At 45.1% G+C, this 23,230-nt stretch overlaps 1 protein-coding gene across 6 annotated transcripts in view; it reads left to right on the top strand.

The window, feature by feature from the left end:
• PEBP4 (phosphatidylethanolamine binding protein 4) overlaps positions 1-23,230 on the top strand; it is a 219,125-nt gene that overhangs the window by 10,977 nt on the left and 184,918 nt on the right. Inside the window, exons 1-2 of one of the 6 annotated variants that reach the window (XM_017653887.3) lie at positions 22,128-22,280; positions 22,695-22,837. In XM_017653887.3, coding sequence (XP_017509376.3) covers positions 22,701-22,837 — 137 coding nt within the window. In that variant the 5' untranslated portion in view covers positions 22,128-22,280; positions 22,695-22,700. Of the gene's footprint in view, positions 1-22,127; positions 22,281-22,346; positions 22,612-22,694; positions 22,838-23,230 lie in introns of those variants that run through there. The other 5 variants (XM_037024743.2, XM_037024742.2, XM_017653886.3 and 2 more) reach the window with 5 other exon arrangements.

Here is a 23,230-nt window from a genome sequence, read left to right as displayed (position 1 = left end):
AGCTGTGGGCATCAGCTTTTCTGGTTTTCTCACCCATGACACTGAAAAAGCACTGAGAGCAAACAGGCCACCCTGCACCCCACAACTTGCCTGTGCCTTGTGACTGTGCTTAATATAGGTCAAGTGAAAACAGCTCCAGAAATAGACCTTCTCTGAGAAGCAGCTGCGCTTGTGAAATGCTCCACAGAAAGGGAAAAGGTGTGGGTGACAGCGTAGTTCTCCTCAGGTGTTACGTAACCTGGACTTGGAAATTGGGGCCAAACATCTGCAGAGAATAAGCGAGTTTCCCTCTGCCCCGGCCCCCCACCGCACCCCCAGGCCTGGCAGGCAGACTCACAGGGAGCCGGTTCTGTGCTGGACGGCAAGGTCACCCCTCCAAGCATCACTCCGGGGAGCCTGCCATGCATACCAGAGCGGTCACATGGCTCCGGCCAGAGCTGGCTGGAAGCCCCAGAGCAGGGAGGTGTCCCCCCCAGGAAGCCTGGTGCATGGGTGGACATCATCCGACCCACGGGGTGGGATGCTGGGAGTACAGAGAGAGGGTGGGCCGAGGGGCTGCGGAGAGCAGGACAAGGCTGTCAGCCAAGAAGGCTGATATTGCCTGTTCAGGGGTAGACGAGAGTGAGGGCGGGCAGAAACCCTGCTTGGCACCTCCCGCTGTGGATGCAGCTTCGCCCCCACTGTCCTCCTGGGATCCGTCAGCCCTGCACTGCGTCTTCTTTTGCCTTTCCGTCTTTGCCTCAGCAAGTGGGGGGGTTGGGCTCTCTAATTATAAAGGAAGTTGCCTCCCCCATTATTCACTTTTCCATTCCCTCAGTGATAATTTAGTAAGGGCTGCCTAGGTAAGAAGCAAGCCTCCCTGTGGAAGGGACTTGAGAAGAGACAGGAACTGAGAAGGGGCTAGCCAGCGGAGGGGAAGAGGTCAGGTGTGAGGAAGGACCCGGCAGAGCGGGCAGAGTGCGTGCCAAGGCCCAGCGGCAGGAGGGCCAGCACATCTCCACCACAGACCCAGGGGCCTGAGAAAGCAGGGGAGTCCTAGCACGGGAGCATGTTGAGAGGACAGATGTGGGGCTGCCCAGCAGATCTCCTGGGTCAGAAGCCGGAGGTGAGCCCTGCAGTCTGTGTGTTAACCAGCCCTCTGGTGATGCCGATTTACACCAAAGTCTGAGGACAGCAGAGCTAGAGGTGTGGACGTGGGTTTGTAGAAGTAGAGACAGTGAGCAGAGGTTTCTGTCTGAGAAGCCGGGCTGTGAGAGAAGGGAGAGTGACGGGCGATGGGCAGTAGGCTGGGCGGTGGGGTGTGTGACAGTGGCTCAAGCCGGTTCCCTGGGAGGTTTACAGGTAGGAGTGCACCCTCCTGGGGAGGGGGACGCTGCATGAGGGGGCAGAGGGAGGAGTGGCCCATGAGCCATGGTACAAAGCCTCAGCGGAGCTCCCTGGGAGCTCTGGAGCAAGGATGGCCTTTCAGAATTTGTCCCAGAATCAAGGCAAGCGACACTGGGCTTCTGCTCCATGTATTAATCATGCTTTTTAAATTCTGCATTTTCTGATGTTTGACATTTAGAGCCTTGCTGATTCTGGAGGGACTGCCCCTCCCAGGGCTAGCTAATTCCTGGAGATAGAAAACAGCTCCGCTGTGAGCATGACCTTCCTACTCAAACCAGCTAATCCAGAGCCCATACCCCTAACCGCCTCCTTTATTGGACTCTTACTTGGGGCCGCTCTCCCTGGACCCTAATTACTCCAGGGTTAGGGATCAGGCAACTAGGGATAACCAACCCCTCTACCTCCACCCAGAGCCCCTGAAATCAGTCAAACTAGCCAATCCTGAACTCATTTACTCTGCCTGGCCTGGCCTTTCCCATGGAAACCATAATAAAGGCTCTTGCCCACATCTTCCCCTATTTCCCCCTTTCCTCCTCTGCTTCCTGACGAGCCTGGTACTTCCCTGTGTGGCCCTGCATGGCATAGCATGCCTCCTGTGTCCAGGGTCTGTGAGTGTAAACTTGTTCCTTCGTGACAGACGTCTGCATGTCAGCCTGTCTTGCCATGCCTGCTCCGAACAAATCCCAAGTACCCTTGAAACACTCCAGCACCACCCAGTCATTGCACGCGGCCTGCGTGAGAGACTGAGAGTCACCCTGGGCCAGGCAGCTCCCTTCGGCAGTTCCCAGAGGGAGACTCTGCTGCGAGCTGTGGCAGCCAACACTCCCGGCAGCTGGGAGAATGGAAGCCTCGGTCCAGAAGGCAGCACCCAGGGTTGTACCCTTGTATTCATCTCAGAGAGACCTTTCACAGATGAGGGAGACTTATGTATATTTATGAGCAGGCAGGAAGAGTCAAATTGAAAGGGAGGGATCAAAGATACAGGGAAGGAGAAAAGAATGGATGGGCCGGGTGAGGTTGGGAGGGAGAGGACTGAGTTCAGGAAGAGGGACAAGCCTTGGACCTAAGGAGGGACACCCTCCCATTATGTTGGGGAGAAGGCAGAATAATTCAGACAGTTCTTGTCTCATAGCTTTTATTGTTTCTATAGAATAGGAAGGACTAAAAAAGAGGTTTGTTGAGGGTGTAGAAGGTCTGAAATTATTACTGTGGGGAATGGGACAGTAAGAAGGGACTAGAATGTCATAAACAACACTGGGGACCCAATTGAAGGTAAAGGCCATCCCATTTTAGTGACAACCATCTGTGGAGTTGTGCATTTTCTCCTCGGGAGCCTGGGTTAGGTATAGATAAGGCCAGAATTTGCATTCTTCAAGGGCTGGGGTTCTGTCATGGATCTTGTGGTAAGGTATCGGGACAAAGGTAAATGATACTAGCCAAGCTGGTGGCTGAATTTATAGACTGAAGAGTCTGGGCTGGAGGGAAGGACGTGGTGAGAGGGAAAAGCAGTAGATGTACAGGGCTGGTGGATTTGGGGAGGTCAAGAAACAGTTGTAGCAGGAGGAAGTGCATGAATGGGGGGACAGCTGGGAGAGTTGTAGCAGGAGAAAGTGCATGAATGGGGGGACAGCTGGGAGAGTTGTAGCAGGAGGAAGTGCTTGAATGGGGGGACAGCTGGGAGAGTTGTAGCAGGAGAAAGTGCATGAATGGGGGGAGAGGTCGGAGAGGAGGCTGAGAAGGAATGTCAGACTGCAGATGAAGTGGAGCAGTTCTGGGAGAGAGTAAGCTTCAGGTTGTGCCCTGGGGAGTGGGTGACAAAGACAGAATGGAAGGAAAGCTCTCAGAAAGTGAGATAATTGAAGAACTAAGAAGCTGTAGTATTGGATGGCTCAGACTTGTGGATGCTGAATTTGCCTGCAGGATGTTAAGACCTCTGGAGAAAAGAGTGAGCTGTTTCAAAGTCATCAGGCAACGAAGAGATGTGACTAGGAGGTCGGCACATGGCCTCAGCGAGGAGGTATGAGGGCAGCGTGAGGAGGCTAGAAAAGATCCTTAGTCACCTGTGTGTCCAGGCCTGCAAAGGCTTTCCCAACTCCTCCTCCATGTCTGTACTCTACTTACTTAAGCCATACTTTTGTCTGCCTTGCCTCACGACTATTACTTCAGATTACGAGGTAAGGTAAGAATTGTGTGTCCTCTTTAAAAGGGATTTTAAAGCAAAAGGAGCTTGAGAAATCATAATATAATTTTACACATTTGAATGGAATCTGCAGATAAATACAGGTGGAGACATCAGCTCATATGAAGGAGGTGTGTCCATTTAGGGATAGGCTTACCATCTTCTCTCTTCTCTCCATCTTATACCTATGTATTCTCCTCTCTCCCAATCTACTTACTGACTCTCTCTTAGATTTATGACAGCAAGACGTATGTTCTCTTTAAAGAAAAGCATTAAGATGCAAACACAAAAACAAAACTACAATGTTTGTCCCCCCCCAAAATAACTGCACATAACTCCATAAACACTTGTAACCCAAAATCAACCCCATAAATATTTTCAGGTTTTTTTACTTCATCTTCTTAAGGCCAGAGCCTATAAATGATTTTTTAAAATTATTTTCTTCTTGTGGCATTTATTCTATTAAATTTAACAAATACATAAGAGCAAAGACCATTTAAAAATCAACCATAATGTAATATTTCACCCTAGGTGAGACCTCTATAGAATGTGTTTTCTTTAAAAATAGGCATCAGACTTAGGTATTGCTTTGAAACATGCTGCTTTTGCTTAACTATGTGTTGTCCTAGGTTGTCTCTGTGGTCCTTGGTCCACTCTCTCTGCCCTGCTGTCTGTCCCAGAGACTGACTGTGGAGCAGCCTTGTATTCTAGCTTCCAAATGGGTCTGGTAAGAGGAAGCCCTGCAGGCGGCAAGAGGATAGGAGAAGTAAGAACAGGGTATTTATCTCAGAAAGCCTCCCTATGGGGTCACCTTGGGCTGCCTCTGGTCCCCTATTGAAGGTCACTGCTCCTTTCCAGGCAGACTTTTCTTCAGGATTCTCCTTCCAGTTTCCTTTAATAGCTTCCTCCCTGACAGCTAGGACTGGGATAAGGCAGCAAATTGCATAAGGTATAAAAATGTAAGAGAGCATTCACTCTCATTTGCACAACCCTAAGGGTAAGTGTGTCCTCAAATTTTGCCTCCTAGATACTTCACTCAGCCCACCCCAGTCCCTTCCCTGCCCGCCCTGTATCCCTTGAGGTCTAATGACATTTTGCTATTACTAGCCAGCCCCAAGTTGTTGTACCGCCCCTTATACTTCCCCCCAGCCACTGCCTTCACCTTTGTAAGTACCTCCTTTATGAATCCTTCCTTAACTTATCCCAATTTGAGTGTACCTTGAAGTTCCTATTGGGACCCTAACTGTTATAATTGTACACATCATTCTATGGCACTTTGTATTTTGTCTGTCATTTTTAATGGTTTATTTTCTACATTTAAGCGGTATTTTCCTCTGTATAAAATACTACCATTAAAAATATCTAATTCCCTTTTGTTAAGCTTGCATGGCTTCCAAATTATTATTACTATAAATAAGCAAATACATGGACATTTCTTTAAAGTAAATTCCTTATAGAATTTCTGGGCTAAATTTTTTAAGGCCTTTGATATGAATTATACATCAAAATGTACCTACTTTCAATCTGTGTTCTTTGATTGCTAATGAACTGGAACATTGTTTTAATCATATTTTTATCTCTTCTCTTTTGAATTGTTTGTGAACTTTGATCATTTTTCAGTGGAATGATATTTTTATATTAATTTGTAATGGCTCTTTATATATTTAGAATACTAATATTTCACCATCTGTTATAAATATTATTTCCTATTTTATTGCTTGACTTTTATCTTGTTTATCACCATTTAGTAATTTTAATGCTTATATGTGGCCATTATAAAATTTCAAAGTGTTGTCTCTTAGACATCCGTTTTTTGTTTTTGGTTTAATCTTAGGCCTTTCCCTCCCCAATATCAGACAAATAATTAATATCATTTTTCTCATTCTTTTATAGTTTTATATTTCATGTTTAACTATTTGAGCTGTCTGGAATTAACTCTTCTCTAAATAGTGAATTGTCCTAGCCTCTGTCTTCCCCAGATTTAACCCCCAATTTTATCATGTATTAAATATCCACTCACACTTGGATTTGTTCCTGGACTTTCAATCCTGTTTCACTGAGTTGTTTATTCTTATGACAGAACCATAATGTTTTAATTATGGTAGCTTTACAGGAAAAATTAAATGGGACATGCTTTTCTCCCCTCCACACCCCATTAACTTTATTTTTCAAAAAATTTCTTGACTATTCTGTCACACCAATTCTTCCAAACGAGGTTTAGACTCATTTTGTAAAGTTGCAGCAAAAACTCAAAGTATTTTTTTGGAATTACTTCATACTTAAAAATTCATTTAAAGATATTTGATGTTTTGAAAATTGAACTATCCTAACGAGATATATAGGTATCTCTCTATGCAATTTTTTTAGAAAAATCAAGAATCCTTTAAATTTTTATCATTTTCTCCATGTCTGTGATTTAATGTAGATACTCTTTGATTTGTTTAGAAAGAGCTTTCTATTTAAAGTTGATTTAGATATATTTTTTTTCATTAAAAATACTTATTTAAATTGCGGTAAAAAGTATGTATCATAAAATTTACCATTTTAATCATTTTTAAATGTATAATTCCATGGCATTAAATATACTCACATAGTTGTGCAAGCATCATTACCATCCATCTCCAGAACATTTTTCGTCTTGCAAATGGAAACTATGTCCCCACACAACAATAACTCCCCATTCTTGCCTCCCCTTAGCCCCTGGAAGCCACGGTTCTACTTTCTGTCTCAATGAATTTGACTATTTACTCTAAATACTTCACACAAGTAAATCATACAGTACCTGTCTTTTTGTGATTGGCTTATTTCCCTGGTCCTCAGTCCTGGAGCCAACCACAGCCTTGATTGCACCCATGGGATCTTACTTTACAGAGGCAACCAAGTGATGAAACAGAGAGGTCAATGACACCGGGAGAATTTCTAATGAACAGTTTCCAAGAGAAAGGCTGTACCATGCCACCTGGGGAAGCACCAGGGTCTACCAGGGGGCAGAAGGAATGAGGGCAACACATGGCCCACAGCCTTTATTATGTTTTCTGGGGAAGAAAGGGGGTAGATTAAACAGCCCAACAAGCAAAGGACTGGCATGTGTGAATAATGTGGACAAGCTCTGGCCGTAGGGGTGGCCTCCAGGCGTCTGGCACCAGGGCCCCCAGTGATGCGGGGCAGGGGGGATATTGGCTTGGTGGGGGAGAACTGGATAAAGCAGGCGGTTGGTGTAGAGGGGCAGGACTGGATGGTGTGTATATGACGGCTGTGTTCCAGAGTGAGTTGTTCACTCTCTCTAGGAATCAGCGAGCCCTGGCAGATGTCTCTCCCCAGCTGGCAAGGCCCCTCAAGATGTCAAACAGTCATAAAACACATAAAATGAAACATGATTCATACACCCTCCTCTTTACCCTACAGATGCTCCTACAGCTGAACTCAGAACATTCTTGGCCATTTTGTTATTGTTTGATGCTTATATTCTTCGCTCAACTGTGACTTGGAGAGCAGGTCTGCATCCTGTCATCTTTGTATCTTTGGCATCTGGCAAATGCCTGCCCCCAGTTTATGTTTAATAGAGTGATTCTCAGGCCTGGCTGCTCCTTAGAATCTCATGAGAAACACTTAAAAGGTACTGATGTCCAGGCTTTACCCTCAGAGATTCTGACTTCATTCCTCTGGGGTATATGAATTTCCACTGACTCCTTGAATTTCTTGGGAGGAGTTTTCCAGAAGTAAACCAAGGTTGCAGTCCCAGATGCGGTCATGCCAAACACAACAGGAAACCCAGGCCCCGAATGCTGGGAACTTGCGTTGGGCTTGGTCACCTGTTACCGGAGCAAAGCCTGCACCATTTGGTGGAGCGTTACCTGCTGGAAACCGTCCAGTGGGCCCGGCAGCACCAAGAGCGAGGCAGGGCTGTGCCACATGCTCCTGAGGTTCCCGCCAGCCTTGCTGGGAAAATGGCTCTGGCTCCGCCCCAAGCAAGGTTCCCAGTCCCGCCTCCCTCTCGTCGGGGTCCATGCACCCTTGCTCCGGCAGCCCAGGGACTCTCGCCTCAGTGGTTCCTCTCCCTGCCTTCTGAGGCTCTCTCTGTGCACCTCTAGTGCCTCTCCGGTGTATCTTGGAAGGTACCAGAAATGGTGTGACAATCATCTCTGTTATTTCCACTCTTCCCCTTAGAATCCTTGGGACGAGGAATGCCAGAAAAACCACCCATTCTGCTTTTCCTATTCTCTCCCGCCCTACATATCAGCTCCCCCCTGGAACTTTCTGGAATTCTCCCCAACTGCCTCCCGATGACCAACTGCTGCCTCCTTTCCCGGGACTTCAGGAACTTCCCCCAACCCCCTCATAGTCTCAACACCGTAGACCCTGCTCGCCTTGAGGGCCCAAACTGTGGGGCATCCTGGAGGCAACTTGATCCCCTCCTCCAACCCAGAAACCAGCCAGGATTTCTTGCCCTCCAGTGGCCACCCCCCAACAGCTCCCACACTGCTCTGGGTAAGGGCTGGGGACTCTTTTCCTGTCTGGCTGTGTGAGGCAGAGACTTCCCATAAGGATCAGAGACAGACAGACAGACAGAGAGAATGGGTATATCTCAGGAACGAGAACTGTGTCCTGGAGAATTCAAGGGAATTCATGTTTTGAGTGGTATTTTCAGTTTCTTCACTCTAGTGTGACATCATTCATGGCATTTCTGTGTGCATGTCTCAGAGCAGCAAGCATTTCTATAAGTTTCCCAGAAAGGGCTCTTTGGCACACTTCTCACCACCAGAGTTCTGGACTAGGATTAGCATTAGTGGCTTCAATTCAGACAGGCCTTACTTCTAACAGACTTGGAAAATTCCTTTCCTTTGTCCTGATTTCCCCTCCTTAAGAAGAATCCCTCTTTCCTCCCATCCTTAGTCATGTGGGGAGAACCAGAGGCTGGAGGTATTCCCAAAAGGAGGCAGGGAGGTGAATACTCAGCTCTGGAAGGCTCCAAGTTCAATTCTCACCTCCAGGAGGACAGACAAAATAGTCAACCTTCCAAAGATGATATGGTAGCAAATGAATTTGAAAAATGCCCCCATTTCATAACAAACTGGGGCCTTCCAGCTGTGGATGAAGTGATTCATTAATGCATACAATATATATATGGCTGAAGCAATGGAAGTATTAGGTCAACAGTTGGTTGCTGAGATCAGCAAGCTCAGGATCCCAGAAAGGAGTATTTGCGTCCCTGGAGAAAAGTGACCCAGGCGCCCAGCTTCTGGCTAGGGGGTCTAGCAGAACCCTGGGCTAACAGGAGTCGGGGCAAGGGCCAGGGCCAGGCCTATCATTTATACAAATGAACCATAGATACTCTCCTAGTCTCCTCCCTCTTGGGAAATGTAACTTCTGGAACTCTGTCTGCCACTGTCCTCGTCCTCATGCCCACCCCATCACCACCTATTTCTGTATCTTCTGCTTGATATTTTAAAGAGCTACAATTCAATATAGAAGGAAAGCAGCATTCCTCAAAATAACAACAAGAGAAACTACATTTTGATGCTTTCACATCCCAAGAGGATTTCCAAATGTGTCATCTGACATGAAAGGTGCACAAAAAAGAATGAATAGTTATTGATAAACTAAAAGATGGCCCAAGGGCTTGGGGAAACTTGGGAGTTCTTTCCTGGTCATGAAACGTGAAGGACAACAAGAGTATTCTGTTTACAACATGTTTTTAAATGTTTTAAGGGGGCAGTGCAGCACAGCACACCCTGAGGAGAAAACAGCTTGTACAAAGGCCCTAGAGAGGGAGAGAGCAGGGCCAGTTAGAGGCTCAAGGACAGTCTGTGTGGGCCGATCAAGCGGTCTATACAATGGAGAGAATGGGTTAGATCAGTGCTTCTGGGGTGGGCTCTATAGAGCACTAGTTCCTTAGGGCTGTGTGTGTTTGTATGCATGTGCGTGTGTTAAAATACACATAATGTAAAATGAACATTCACAATGTTGTACAACTGTCACCACTATGTATTTCCTAAATATTTATTACCCCAACAGAAGACTGTAATCCTTAAGCAATAACTTCTCCTTCCTCCGGCACCTGGAAACCACATTCCTGCTTTCTATAAATTTGATGACTTCAGGTACCTAATGTAAGTGGAATCATACAGTATTTCTCTTTTTGTGACTGCTTTTTTCACTTAGCAAAATGTCTTCAGGGTTCATCCATGTTGCAGCTTGTGTCTGAATTTCCTTCCTTTTCATAGCTGAATAATATTCCATCATGTGGATACACCACATTTTGCTTTATTCATTCATCTGTTGATGGACACATGGGTTGTTTGCACTTTTTGGCTGCAGCGAACTTTGACGTGCAAGGATCTGCTTCAGTCTCTGCTTTAAATTTCTGCAAGTACATATCTAGGAGTAGGATTGCTGGATCATATGGTAGTTCCATGTTCAGCTTTTTGAGGAATTACCAAACTGTTTTCCACAGTGGCTATCTCATTTTACATTCCCATCAGCAATGTGTAAGGGTTGATAATTTCCAAATCGGTCATCTAAAATGAATGAGTATGAAGTGGTATCTAATTGTGGTTTTGGTTTGTACTTCCCTATAACTTTGGGAAAATATCTGTTTGAATATTTTGCTCAATTTTTAATCACCTTGCTTGTTTTGTTGTTGTTGAGTTGTAGGGGTTCTTTATATATTCTGGATATTAATCTTTATCAGACATATGATATACAAATATTCTGTTGGCTTTTCTCTGTCTTCTAGAGTTCTTTGATGCTAAAAGTTTTTAATCTTGTTGAAGTCTAATTTATCTAGTTTATTTTGTTGTGTGTGCTTTTGGTATCAGATCCAAGAAATCATTGACAAATCCAATATTATGAAGTCTTTCCCTTAAGTTATTTTCTAAGAGTTTTATGGTTTTAGCTCTTACATTTAGGTTATTGATCCATTTTGAGTTAATTTTTGTAGATGGTGTAAGGTAAAGGTCCAATGTCATTCTTTTGCATGTAGCTATCCAGCTGTCCCAGTACCTTCGTTGAAAAGACTGTATTTTCCCCATTCACCTGTGTTGGCAGCTTAGCTGAAAATCATTTGACCATATATGCAAGGGTTTGTTTTGAGGCTGTCTATCATCTGTCTTTATGCCAGTACCACACTATTTTGTTTATTGCAGGTTTGTAGTAACTTCTGAAATCAGGAACTGTGAATTCTCCAACTTTATTTTTCTTTTCAAGACTGTTTTGATGATTCAGGGTCTCTTGAGAGTCCATATGAATTTTACTTTGGATTTCTTTTAGCCACATTTTACAGTTTTCAGTGTATAAGTTTTTCTCCTTGGTTAATTTCTAAGTATTTTATTCTTTTTGATAATGCTGTAAATGAAAATGTTTTCCTAATTCCTGTTCAAATTGTTCATTGTTACAGAAATGCAGCTGACTTTTACATGTTGAATTTTTAACCTGCAACCTACAAATTCACTTAACAGCTCTGTTGGTTTGAATCATTAGAGTTTCCTACATATGAAATCATATCATCTGCAAACAGATAATTTTACTTCTTCTTTTCCAGCTGGCCTTTTATTTGTTTTTTCTCATCTAATTGCTCCGGCTAGAACTTCCAATGGTATGTTGAATAGGACTGGTGGAAGTGGGCATCTTTACTGTCATGGATTGAATTGTGTTCCCCCAAAGTTCATATGCTGAATCCCCAACCCCAGTACCTCAGAATGCAAGTGACTGTGTGACTATATTTAGAAATAGAGCCTTTAAAGAGGTGATTAAGTTAAAATGAGACCATTAGGATAGGTCTTAGTCCATTTTGATAGGTGTCCTCATAAGAATAGGAAATTTGGACACAAAGAGACACCAGACATACACATGCACAAAGGAAACACTATGTGAGGACATAGGAAGAAGGCAGCCATCTGCAAGCCTTAGGAGAAACCAACCCTGCTGACACCTTGATCTTGGACTTCCAGCCCCCAGACCTATGAGAAAATAAATGTCTATTGTTTAAATCACTGAGTCTGTGGTATTTTACCATGACAGCCATGGCAAACTAATACATTTTCCTTGTTCCTGATCCTTAGGCAAAATTTTTCAGTCTTTCACCATTGAATATGATGTTAAACTATGAGTATTTCATATATGACCTTTGCCATATTGAGGGTGTTTCCTTCTCTTCTTAATTTGTTGAGTGTTTTTATAAAGCAAGAGTGTTAAATTTGTTAGATGCTTTTTCTGCATCAATCCATAATGTGGGTTTTCCTTTATTATGTCAATGGGGTGTGTTACATTGATTGATGTTGGTATGTTGAACCATCCTTGCATTCCAGGAATAAATCTCACTTGTTCATGTTGTGTAATCCTTTTAATATGCTTCTGAATGCAGTTTGCTAGGATTTTTTATATCAATATTCATAAATAATATTGGTCCCTATAGTTTTCCTTTCTTGTAGTATCTTTGTATTTGGTATCAGGATAATGCTGGCCTTATAGAATGACCTAGGATGTGTTCCCTCCACTTTAATTTTTTGGAAGAGTTTGTAATGATGTATTTTTATTGCCTTCTCACATCCTTTTGTGTATATTCTATAGATATATTTTGTGGCTGCCATGGGGATTATATATAATGACCTAAAGTTATAATAATCTAATTTGAATAGACACCAACTTAACTTTAATCACATACCAAAATTCTACTCCTGTATAGCTATACCCTCTCACTTTGTTATTGATGTCACAAATTACACCCTTATATGTCTATACACTAACACAGACTTAGAATTACTTTTTTGCATTTGTCTTTTAAATCCTATATTTAAAAAATGTAGCATTAACCACCAAAATTACAATAATACTGGCTTTTTTGCTTGCTCATGTATTTACACCTATTTGAGATCTTTATATCTTTATTTAGCTTCAAGTTACTGTCTATTACGCTTTCATGTTAATCTGAACGACTCTTATTAGCTTTTCTTGCAGGGAAGCTCTGGTGGTAATGAACCTTCAGTTTTATTTATCTGAGAATGTTGATTTCTCCCTTATTTTTTGAAGGACAGTTTTGCTGGATATAGAATTCCCAGTTGACAGTTTTTTCTTTAAATATTTAAATATATTACCCCAATGCCTTCTGGCCTCAAAGATTTCTGCTGACAAATCAGTTGGCAATATTACTGAGGATCATTTGTATGGGTCAAGACCCTTTTGCTTGCTGCCTTCAAGATTTCAGGTGAGGAGTGCTCACTCCTTATACCCCTGAGATCTGAGTTAGGCAAAACAGACACTAGTCCTTCAGGCAATCCCTAGACAGGTTAGAACACTACAATAAGGTCTTCTCTGCTCTCTTTGGTTTGAGGGAAGACACTGTTAACTGGCTTGCAGTCTCTTCCAAATCAAGACTGCACTATGCCAGGAATGGGGTGGAGCAAGACAAGTGAGAATGCCATGATATTTCCTTCCATTTTGAAGGTAACCTTTTCTGGAGAGCATTTGCTATTTGACTGTTTTCCAGAGCTCTCATAAGATTAGCTCAACCACTTTTGTGGGTTTCTGTTTGGTTGATTTGGTTTTAGAGTGTGTGTGTTTTAAAGATTCCACAGAGAAATGAAAGCTTGGAGCTTCCTTGTCCATTGGTTTGTTGTATTGTTTATTTAAAGCATTTCATATATCACACAATTCACCAAATTGTATGGTATGATTTAAATGTATATAAGTTAATGGCTTCTAAAGTGTATACTTCAATAGTTTTTAGCATATTTACAGATATGGGCAACCATCATCACAGTCAATTAGAACATTTTCATCACTTCCAAAACAACCCCATAACCTTTAGCTATCACCCCCTTCTCTCCCGCTTACCCACCCACCCCCAGTTCTAAGCAACCACTTATCAACTTTGTGTCCTTATATATTTTCCTATTCTGCACTTCATATAACATGTGATCTTATGTGACTGGCTTCTTTAACTTGGCACAGTGTTTTCCCCCATCCTTCTGCTCCAGCCTCTGTAGAAGGAATAAGATAATGAGAAAACAAGTGGGAGTGGGGGGCGGTCAATGTGCACAATGTTGCAGACCCCCAGACTCATCCAAAATGAGTTAAACCCAAATGCCACAACATGAAGATAAAGAGGAAGGAATTGAAGATGCTGGCAAGTGAAAAGTAGAAGCAAAGATTTGTAAGAACGAGACACCAGGATGGACAGTGTCAGAATAGGTAAGGAGAAAGGAGAGTGGCCAGCAGATGGGAGTTCAGGAGGAGATGAAAGACTAGCTGTAGTGGGAGTAACAAAGGGAAAGGAGAAGGAGAAGAGGTTGTTATCAGAACAGCTGCTTGATTTTACGCTTCCAGGCATGGAAAGGTTTTCAGTGGTGTCCAAGGGGTTGCCATGGGAAGAGACGTGGGAGGAGAGTGTTGGGAGAGGTGTCCCCGTGGGTATAGATGTCACCCAGGGTAGACAGCAAGACTCAGAGCAGGGAGAAATCCTCCATGACAAGTGAGCAAGGAGTGCCAGGAAGGCAAATGACACTGATCGGGACGGATTCCGATGGAGAAAGCCTCAAGGAAAGGGCTGAGGAGTCGCGGTCGAGAAGCAGAATGGAGAGCAGGGTGCTCCAGCCTCAGCCCCGAACCCTGAGATGTGTGCAGGGCAGGAGTTAGAGCAGCCCTCACTTCAAAGCAGCTTCTCAAGGGAACAGGGAGATTCTGTTTATGGCGAATGTGGAGGTGAATGGGTTTCAATGGGAAAAGCAAAAATGGGAAAAGCCTCATTGGACTGGCAGTGATTTCTTGGATATGACACCAAAAGCACTGGCAACGAAAGAAGAATAGATGAAGTGGACTTCTTTGGAATTAAAATTCCTTGTGCATCAAAGTTCGTTACCAAGAAAATAAAAATACAACGCATAGAATGGGGGAAAAATATTTACAAATCATGGTGTCTATGATTCTGACAACTCCAATGTGTGTATTTTCTTCTTGATACCAGACAATTCTCTGACACCAGCAGTGTCCTGCAATTCAACTTGGTTCTATTATAGGTACTCCTCGTTTTATTGTGCTTCATTGTATTGCACTTTTCAGATATTGCTCTGTTTTCTTGTTTTTTGTGTGTTTGTTTTTGTGTTTGTTTTTTTGTTGTTGTTGTTTTTTTAATTGAAGGTTTATGGCAATCCTGTGTGGATCAAGTCGGTCAGTGCCATTTTTCCACCAGCATTTTCTTTCTTCATGTCTGGGTCATATTTTGGTAATTCTCAAATTTTTTAAATGTTTTCATTATTATTATATTTGCTCTTGTGATCTGTGATCAGTGATCTTTGATGTTGCTATTGTAATTGTTTCGGAGTTCCACAAACCGCATCTCTGTGAGATGGTGACTTCATTGATAAATGCTCTGTTTTCTGAATGCTCCATGGACCGGCTGTTCCCTGGTCTCTTTCTCTCCCTCCTCGGGCCTCCCTACTCCCTGAGACACAACAATATTAAAACTAGGCCAGTTAATAACCCCACAATGGCCTCTAAGTGCTCCAGTGAGAGGAAGTGTCACAAGGTCTCTCACTTTAAATCAAAAGCTAGAAATAATTAAACTTAATGAGAAGGCATGTCAAAAGCCAAGATAAACCAAAAGCTAGGCTTATTGTGCCAAATAGTTAGCCAAGTTGTGAATGCAAAGGAAATGTTCTTGAAGGAAATTAAAAGCGTTACTCCAGTGAACATACAAAATGGTAAGACAGTGAAACAGCCTTATTGCCAATATGGAGACAGTGTAGGAAACTTTTAGTGATCTTATTTGAAGATCAATCTAGCCACAATATTCCCTCAAGACAAAGCCTAATCCAGAGCAAGGTGGGGAAGCTGCAGGAGAGAAGTTTGAAGCCAGCAGAAGCTGGTTCAGGAGGTTTAAGGGAAGAAGCCGTCTCCGTAACATACAAGAATGGGTGAAGCAGCAGGTGCTGATGTAGCTGCAACAGGTCACTTAGATGATCTAGCTAAGATAATTAATGAAGGTGCTACACTAAACAACAGATTTTTAATGTAGATTAAACAGCCTTCTATTGGAAGAAGATGCCATCCAGGACTTTCTTAGGTAGAGGAGAGCAGTCAATGCCTGGCTTCAAAGTTTCAAAGGACGGGCTGACTCTCTTTAGGGGTTGCAGCCCATGCTCACTGACCATTCCGAAAATCCTGGGGCCCTTAAGAATGATGCTAAGTCTGCTCTCCTGTGCTCTGTAATTATATGGAACATCAAAGCCTGGGTGACAACACATTTGTTTACTGAATATTTTATGTTTCAGTAAATATGTTTTGCTGAATATTTAAGCCCACTGGGAAGAACTACTGCTCAGAAAAAAAAAGATTCCCTTTGAAATATTACTGCTCACTGACAACATTCCTGAGCTCTGACAGGAATGTACAATGAGATTAATGTTGTTTCTCGTGCTGCTAACACAGCATCCATTTCTGCAGCCCTTGGATTAAGGACTGAATTTGACTTTCAAGTCTTATTATTTAAGAAATACATCTTGTAAGGCTATAGGTGCCATAGAGAGTGATTCCTTTGATTGATGTGTGCAAAGTAAATTGAACACATTCTGTAAAGGATTCCCCATTCTAAATGTCATTAAGACTGTGCATGTTTGTGGATAAAATGAGAGTTCCTGTGGCCAGGATTCTCACCTGGCTGTGGTTGACTAGCTCACTGCACACCTGTGGGCAATACATGGCTGTTGACTCTATATAAAGAGCTCCACCCAGTGCTCTGGGCAACACGGTGGCAGGGCTGCAAGGCTGCAGGAGAGCAGAGCAGAGGCTGGAGTGGTGGCAGTGCTGAGGACAGAGCCCCAGAGGACAGCTGTGCAGACAGAAGGGCCCAGAGGCAGAGACCAGCTTGCTGCATGCAGACTCACTCTGAGTGAACAGGATTTTAGTGACTGACCTGCCACTGTGAGAATAAAGTTGGGTATAATCCTTTCACCACAAGAACGTTTTGCTGTCATTTTCTTTGGTCACACTGAATCCATAGTGAACTTGCCCGAGGCTGAAACCCATTGGCAAGACAATGTTTCAAGGGAGGAGGTCAAAATATGAACATTAATAAGAATTTGGAAGAAGCTGATTCCAAACCTCATGGATGACTTGAAGGGGTTCAGAACTTCAGTGGAGGAAGTCACTGCAGACATGGTGAAAACAGCCAAGAGAACTCGAAATAAAAGTGGAGGCTGAAGATGTGACAGAATTGCTGCCCTCTCCTGATAAAACCAAACAGATGAGGAGTTGCTTCTTACAGATGAGCAGAGAAAATAGTTTCCTGGGACAGGATCTACTCCTGGTCAAGATGCTGTGAAGACTGTTGAAATGACAACAAAGGATTTAGAATATTCTATAAACTTAGCTAATAAAGCAGAGGCAGGATTTGAGAGGACTGACTCTAGTTTTGAAAGAAGTTCTACTGTTAATAAGATGCCATCAAACAGCATTACATGCTACCCAGAAATCATTCATGAAGGAAAAGTTAATCGATATAGCAGACTTCATCATCATCTTATTTTAAGAAATTGCCACACCACCCTAACCTTCAGCAACTACCACCCTGATCAGTCAGCAGCCATCAACTTCAAGGCAAGACCCTCTATGAGCAAAAAGATTACAACTCACTGAAAGCTCAAATGATGGTTAGCATTTTTTAGCAATAAAGTATTTTATCAAAGTATGCACATTTTTTTTAGACATAATACTGCAGCACTAGTGACTACAATATGGTGTAAATACACTTTTATATGCATTGGGAAACAAAAAAATTCATTTGACTTGCTTTATTGTGAGATTTAGTTTATTGCAGTGGTCTGGAACCTAACCTACAGTATCTCCAAGGTATGCCAGTGTTTACCTTGAGATAGCATAAGACCCCACAACTTAAGGGCTCAGTACTACAAGACTGCCACCCCCTTTGGATGCCATTCACAAATCCAGGTTGTCACCTGGGTTTCTGACTACCTGCTATAAATCAGAGGTTCCAACACTCCTTTCCTTGAGTTTGATTAATTTGCTAGAGCAGCTTACAGAACTCAGAGAAACAGTTTACCTACTAGATTACCAGTTCGTTGCAAAAGGCTGTAATTCAGTAACAGCCAGATGAAGGCGATGCATAGGGCATGGTACGTGGGACCAGACACAGAATTTGCGTGCTCTTTGAGCAGACCACTTTCCTCAAATCCCCATGTGTTCACCTACCCAGCAACTCTCCAGACCTAGCCCTTTAGGTTTTTAGGGAGGTCTCATTACATAGATATGATTAATTAAATTATTGACTATTTGTGATTGATTCCACCTCCAGAGATGGCTCTCCTCCCTGGAAGTGGGGGTGAGGGGGGCACTGAAAGTTTCAGGGCTCTAATCACGTGGTTGGCTCCCTGGCAACCAGACCCCATCCTTAATTGCTTTCCAAAAGTCACCTCATTAACATAAACCCAGGTATGGCTGAAAGGGGTGTGTTATGAATATCAAGACACCTGTATCACTCTTATCACATAGGCAACTCCAAGGGTTTGGGGAGTTCTTTGCCCAAAATGGGATGAAGACCAAATATATAATTCTTATTTAAATCACAGTATCACCGTGTTTAATATCCATAAAATATAAAGAATTCATGTAACTCAACATAAAGAGACAACCTAATTTAAAAGTGGGCAAAGGATTTGAATGGACATTTCTCTAAAGGAGATATACAAATATACAAAAAGCCAAATGCTCATGAAAAGATGTTCTGCCTCATCAGTCATTAGGAGAATGCAAAAAAAAAAAGGAAACACACATGAGATACCACTTCACACTCAATAGGATGGCTATGATCAGAAAGAAACAATTGTTAAGTGCTGGTGACGATGTTGAGAAATTGGGACAGTCATTGCTGGTAGAAATGTAAATGCAACAGCCGCTTTGGAAAATGGACTGGCAATTCCCCAAAATGTTAAACACGGAATTATCATATGACTCTACAAAAGCAGATAACATGTACACAAATCTTTATAATAGCATTATCATAACAACCAAAAAGTGTAAAAACTCAAATGTTCATCAACTGTTGAGTGGATATATAAGTTGTGATATATCCATTCAATGGACTATTATTCAGCCATTAAAAGGAATGAAGTGATACATGCTACAATATGGATGAACCTTGAAAACATGCTGAATGAAAGGGGCCAGTCACAAAAGAATGCATGTATGATTCTGCTTATATGAAATGTGCAGAATAGGCATCTCTACAAAGACAGAAGGTAAATTAGTGGCTCCCAGGGGCTGGGAGAAGAAGGAATGGGGAATAACTGCTAATGAGGGCTTCTTTTGGGGTGATGGAACATTCTGGAATTAGTGATGATTGTACAACCTTTAGTGATTTCTGTATTAAAACTATTACAGTAGGTAGACAGTCAGATAAGAGAAGGGGGGAGTGGGGACTTTGGTCTACTCTTGTTTACCTTCTGCACATCCCATGTGAGCTGCTCTCATGGGATGTGTGGAGTGAGAATAGCCCACCGGCCAAAACTGGTGAGTTCCAATGTGCAGGAGACACTGACCCAAACTTCACCCACAAATACATTCTGCACTCTCTAACATAGTAGAAACCATGCCCTTCCCACCCTGACCATTCCAGGGAGAACGAAAACAGTCCCCAACTCCGTGGTCCTGCGTGAGGGCGGAGCAGGCCCCAACCCCCAGAAGACTCTGCCTGCTCCCTTTGAGACCTTTCCCAACTTAGTAAATATTCATCTCCTTTGACATAAAAAAACTCCCTGCTGTATCCTCAGGGCGACTCACCTACGTCTGCTTGCACTCGGCTCTCCTCAATGTCCTTTCTGTGTTCTGTAAGTTCTTATTTTCCAATAAACTCAAGCTTTTGTGTCCATCCTTGAATTCTTTCTCAAGACAAGACAAAGAACCTGTCTCTGGTTAAAATAAAAAAAAAAGCCACTGAATTGTACATGTTGAAGGGATGAATTTATAGTATGTGAACTATATCTCAAAATTCTTTTTTTGAAGAATGGAAGGAAAACACTGAGAGGGCATCTGGCCACTGCAGGTCAGATTCTAGAGGGCGTAAGTGGGAGGCTTCAGGGAGGAGGCGAAGCATGAGAGTTTGTGTCTGGGTGGACAAAGGAGGTGATACTTGTCAGTGATGGGGGTCCAGGAACAGGAGGTGAAAGGGTGAGAGGGGGTCTAGAGTCCCAGGAGCACTGGTCCAGCGGACCCCAGGGTCGGAAGGGACCCAGACTTCCCAGAAAGCCAGCAGGCTTGGCCTGACTTACGGCGTTGGGAGGTGTTCCCAGCGCAGGTGACTGACAGAGGGAAGAGGGCCTCAGGAGCGGGCATCAAGGCATCTAGAGGTGGGATCTTCCAGAGGCGAGGCTGGAGATGGGAAGGGGACGCCGGGCAGTGCGGGCTTGACTGTGGCTCCGGGGTCCTGGATTCAGAGCCTGAAGCAAAGTCTTGTGAATTCCCAAGAGAAAGATCAGATTCCAAAATACCACGAGCCACTGTATCTTGTCAGATCTCTCTGTACAAAAACAAGCCAGAGAAGGTTAGATAAATAAGCAAGAGGGACCCAGGGCCAGGGGCCAACCTGAGTGGTTAGTATCCTACTGATGTTTGTAGAGTTAGAAGCTGTTAAGTGAAAATAAGGACTATCAGACATGGCAAGTTTGTGAGGCATTCAGACAAAAATTTGTTAAACATCCAGACACTCCAGGGACTGTGCTTGAAGGTTGGGCATAAACTCGGTGCTCCCTCCAAAGAGGCTTGTCAGCTGAGGAGCTGGGGTGGGAACTATGAGCAAATCACTAAACAAATAACTACAAAAGAATTCATTACAATCATATAAAAATAATAAGGAAATGAGTAAAGTGCTCTGATTTTGTATGACAGGAATCTAATGGAGGCTGGGGGATCAGAGGAAATTACGTTTCTGCTACCCACAGAAAGGAGGACGAAAGTGGGGGCTGCGCACAGAAGGCCCTGGGGCAGGCGGGTGCTTGAGGGGCTAGCTGGGGCTCCCTCGTGGGGTGGGGGGAGAGTGGAGAGACAGGCCAGAGAGGCTGAAAGAGGTGGATCATGCAGAGCATTGTGGGCCACGTGGGAAATTCTGTTCTCATTCCAAGAACAAATGGGTAACAAGTGGGAAGGAGGGCGGAGCTGCGAGAGTGGGCGGTAGAGCAGCGCGGTTAAGGAGCACGGGGCCTGGAGTCAGCCGGCCTGGGTTCAAATCCCAGGTCGGCCACCTGCTGGCCGTGCCAAGGTCCAGGTTGCTAACCTTGCCACGTCCCAGTCTCCCTGTCTGGAGAGTGGGATAGTAACAGCCCCCTCCTTCAGAGGATCGCCATGAGCAAGCGGAGATAAAACCTTGCTGAAAACTTAATCATGGAAATTGCCGACATGAGTGGGCTCAGCTGGAGCAGCCCCGAGCAGCTGCACGGGGACTCTCCCAGCTTCCAGATAGGCGTCCGTTGCTGGTGCTAAGGGCTGTCGGCAGCAGGAAAGTTTTGGCTTGTGCGGTGGCTGCCTTGTTGGACGCAAGAGTCTCTTGGCCTTGGATGACTACAGATGGCTGTTCTGCAGCATGTGACCCCCAGAAGCTGGCTCTTCTGTCCCGGGAGCTCCGAGAGGACAGGGACCACATTCACCCCGTACCCGGGGCTGGCACAGGGCCCGGCACAGGGAAGGTGCTCAATGCCTTGGTAAAATGGATTGCAAAGGAATGGATGGGTGGATGGGTCTGTGAAAAAAAGAAAATCCTCTGCACAAACCATTGAGCGCTCCCACGTGCAGGCACCTCTCCACACGCCTTATGTAATTCATGTGATTCTGTGCTCACAGCTGTCTTGTGAGGAGGCTACCAGCAGGCACTTTCCAGCAGGGAGATCTGGGAATGAGTTCTCTGTGGGGGAGCCCTAGTCATCCTCAGGCAGCCTAATTATTGAGGAATGTGTTTAATTTGTAGCCCCAAATAAGGGCTTTTTTGCTGAAAGTTGGGATCCTGCAAGCAGGAATTCAGCTGGAAAACAAGCTATGCTATGAATAGCGTCTCTGAAGATCCAGCTGCATGGGCTTGATGTTTGGGTCTCACCTTCCTTAGCAAGGCACAGGTGAGGCACGTCATGTCACTGGCTTTTGAAAGGGGGAAATGGTCCATCCTAGAGAAATGTAGTGGCCTCTCAGCAGCCTGGCAGGGCTCAGCACAGAACTCGGGGTCCTCAGTTCCCCCAGCAGCCCCCCACACCATCTCAGAGAGAACAGAGAGATCAGTTTGAAAAGCTGCAGGAGAATGGCCTTTGGCCTTCCCCTGCCCACCCTGGCTCCAATCAGTCTCCCACACAACTTCCTCCCGCCCAGGGCCTCCTTGGCGCCCAGGGCCGCCCCGTCCCGAGCAGCAGCACTGATCTTCTTCCCCAGACTATTATTTTGGGAGACTGCTGAGTTCGGCAATGCTGCAAGGTGCGGCTGGACGCACCCTTCTGTCCTCAGCCGGCCCTACTCCCCGGCTGCAGCCCCTCCTACGCAGGGTCACTGGGTCCATCCACATCCACCATCGGACAGCCCAAGGCTGTCAGCACAGGTGGTGAAGAAACTGTGGGCTAGAGGGGCAGAGCCCAGCCAAACCCCTGCTCCTGGAAAACCACCAGGGTCAGCCTTTCACAAGCGCCCCCAGAAGCAGCCTTAGCCGGGAGCGTGGGGTCGCCAGCTTCTCAAGGTTTGCCTGTGACCCAAGGGAGCAGGCTGGCTTTCAGCCAGGGGCCAAACACAGGACAAGTGGTGGGGACAGGGCAAGGAGCTGGGCGGAGAGGCTTCCATGAGCATTTCTGCTTTGCAGCCTGCTCTCTGCCCTGGCCTCCGGGCCGGGAGTGACAGCAGGGCCCTGCTCTGACAGAGGAGGGGCCTCTCAGCTGGAACTGCACACGAGTCCGGCTTGGAGCAGGCCCAGGCCCTGCCGAGGTACTGCGTCCGGGAGGCGGATTAGCTGCTGGAGCCCAGGCAGCTGCCCACCCTCCTCCCTCTGCTACCAGAGGCCTCCTGCCTGCCTGGTGGGCCCCTGGGCAAGCCTACCGGGTGGAAAGGGCACCCCCTGCAGAGGGCCCAGCAGCTCTAAAGGCTCCTTCTGTTCCAGGCACCCATGGGCTGGCAAATGAGACTGGCCACAGCCGCCCTGTTTCTGGGTCTCACAATGGCGGTCACCGGAGACGGAGGCAAGGAGGAGAATGACGCATGTGTCTATGAGGCCGTGCCTGACAACGACGCTGTCCTCTGCAGGTAAACCTGGGCAGCACCCCGGAGAGCAACAGGGCAGGCCAAAACATAGCTGACATCTCAGGGAGGGGTGTTAGCAGAACCAGGGAGCCCGGCCTCCCAAGGCCAACTTTGTGAACAGGCAGAAAATAAGTCCACCCTGGAGTGCACTTGGATGGAGGACAGAATGGAGGGGAGGACTCTGAGACAGAGTCCTCCTTTCCAGAGGCCAGTTCTCCTGGGAGCAGGAGGGTACAAGGGTTTAGTCAGCCCCCTGGGGCCTCCAAGCCTGAGGGCCCCGTGGGCTTGGCCTCATCCTCCCTGCTTGGACTGCAAGAGAGACCATCCATCACCAGAGCCCAGATGTTCCTCCCCCACATCCAAGTGACAATTATAAGAAAAGTGGCAGTTATCAGA

Source organism: Manis javanica, chromosome 3 (genome assembly GCF_040802235.1).
Source record: "Manis javanica isolate MJ-LG chromosome 3, MJ_LKY, whole genome shotgun sequence".
NCBI classification, from domain to species: Eukaryota; Metazoa; Chordata; class Mammalia; order Pholidota; family Manidae; genus Manis; species Manis javanica.
The sequence above is the reverse complement of the archived record's forward strand: the minus strand, read 5'-3'. Positions and strand labels throughout refer to the sequence as shown.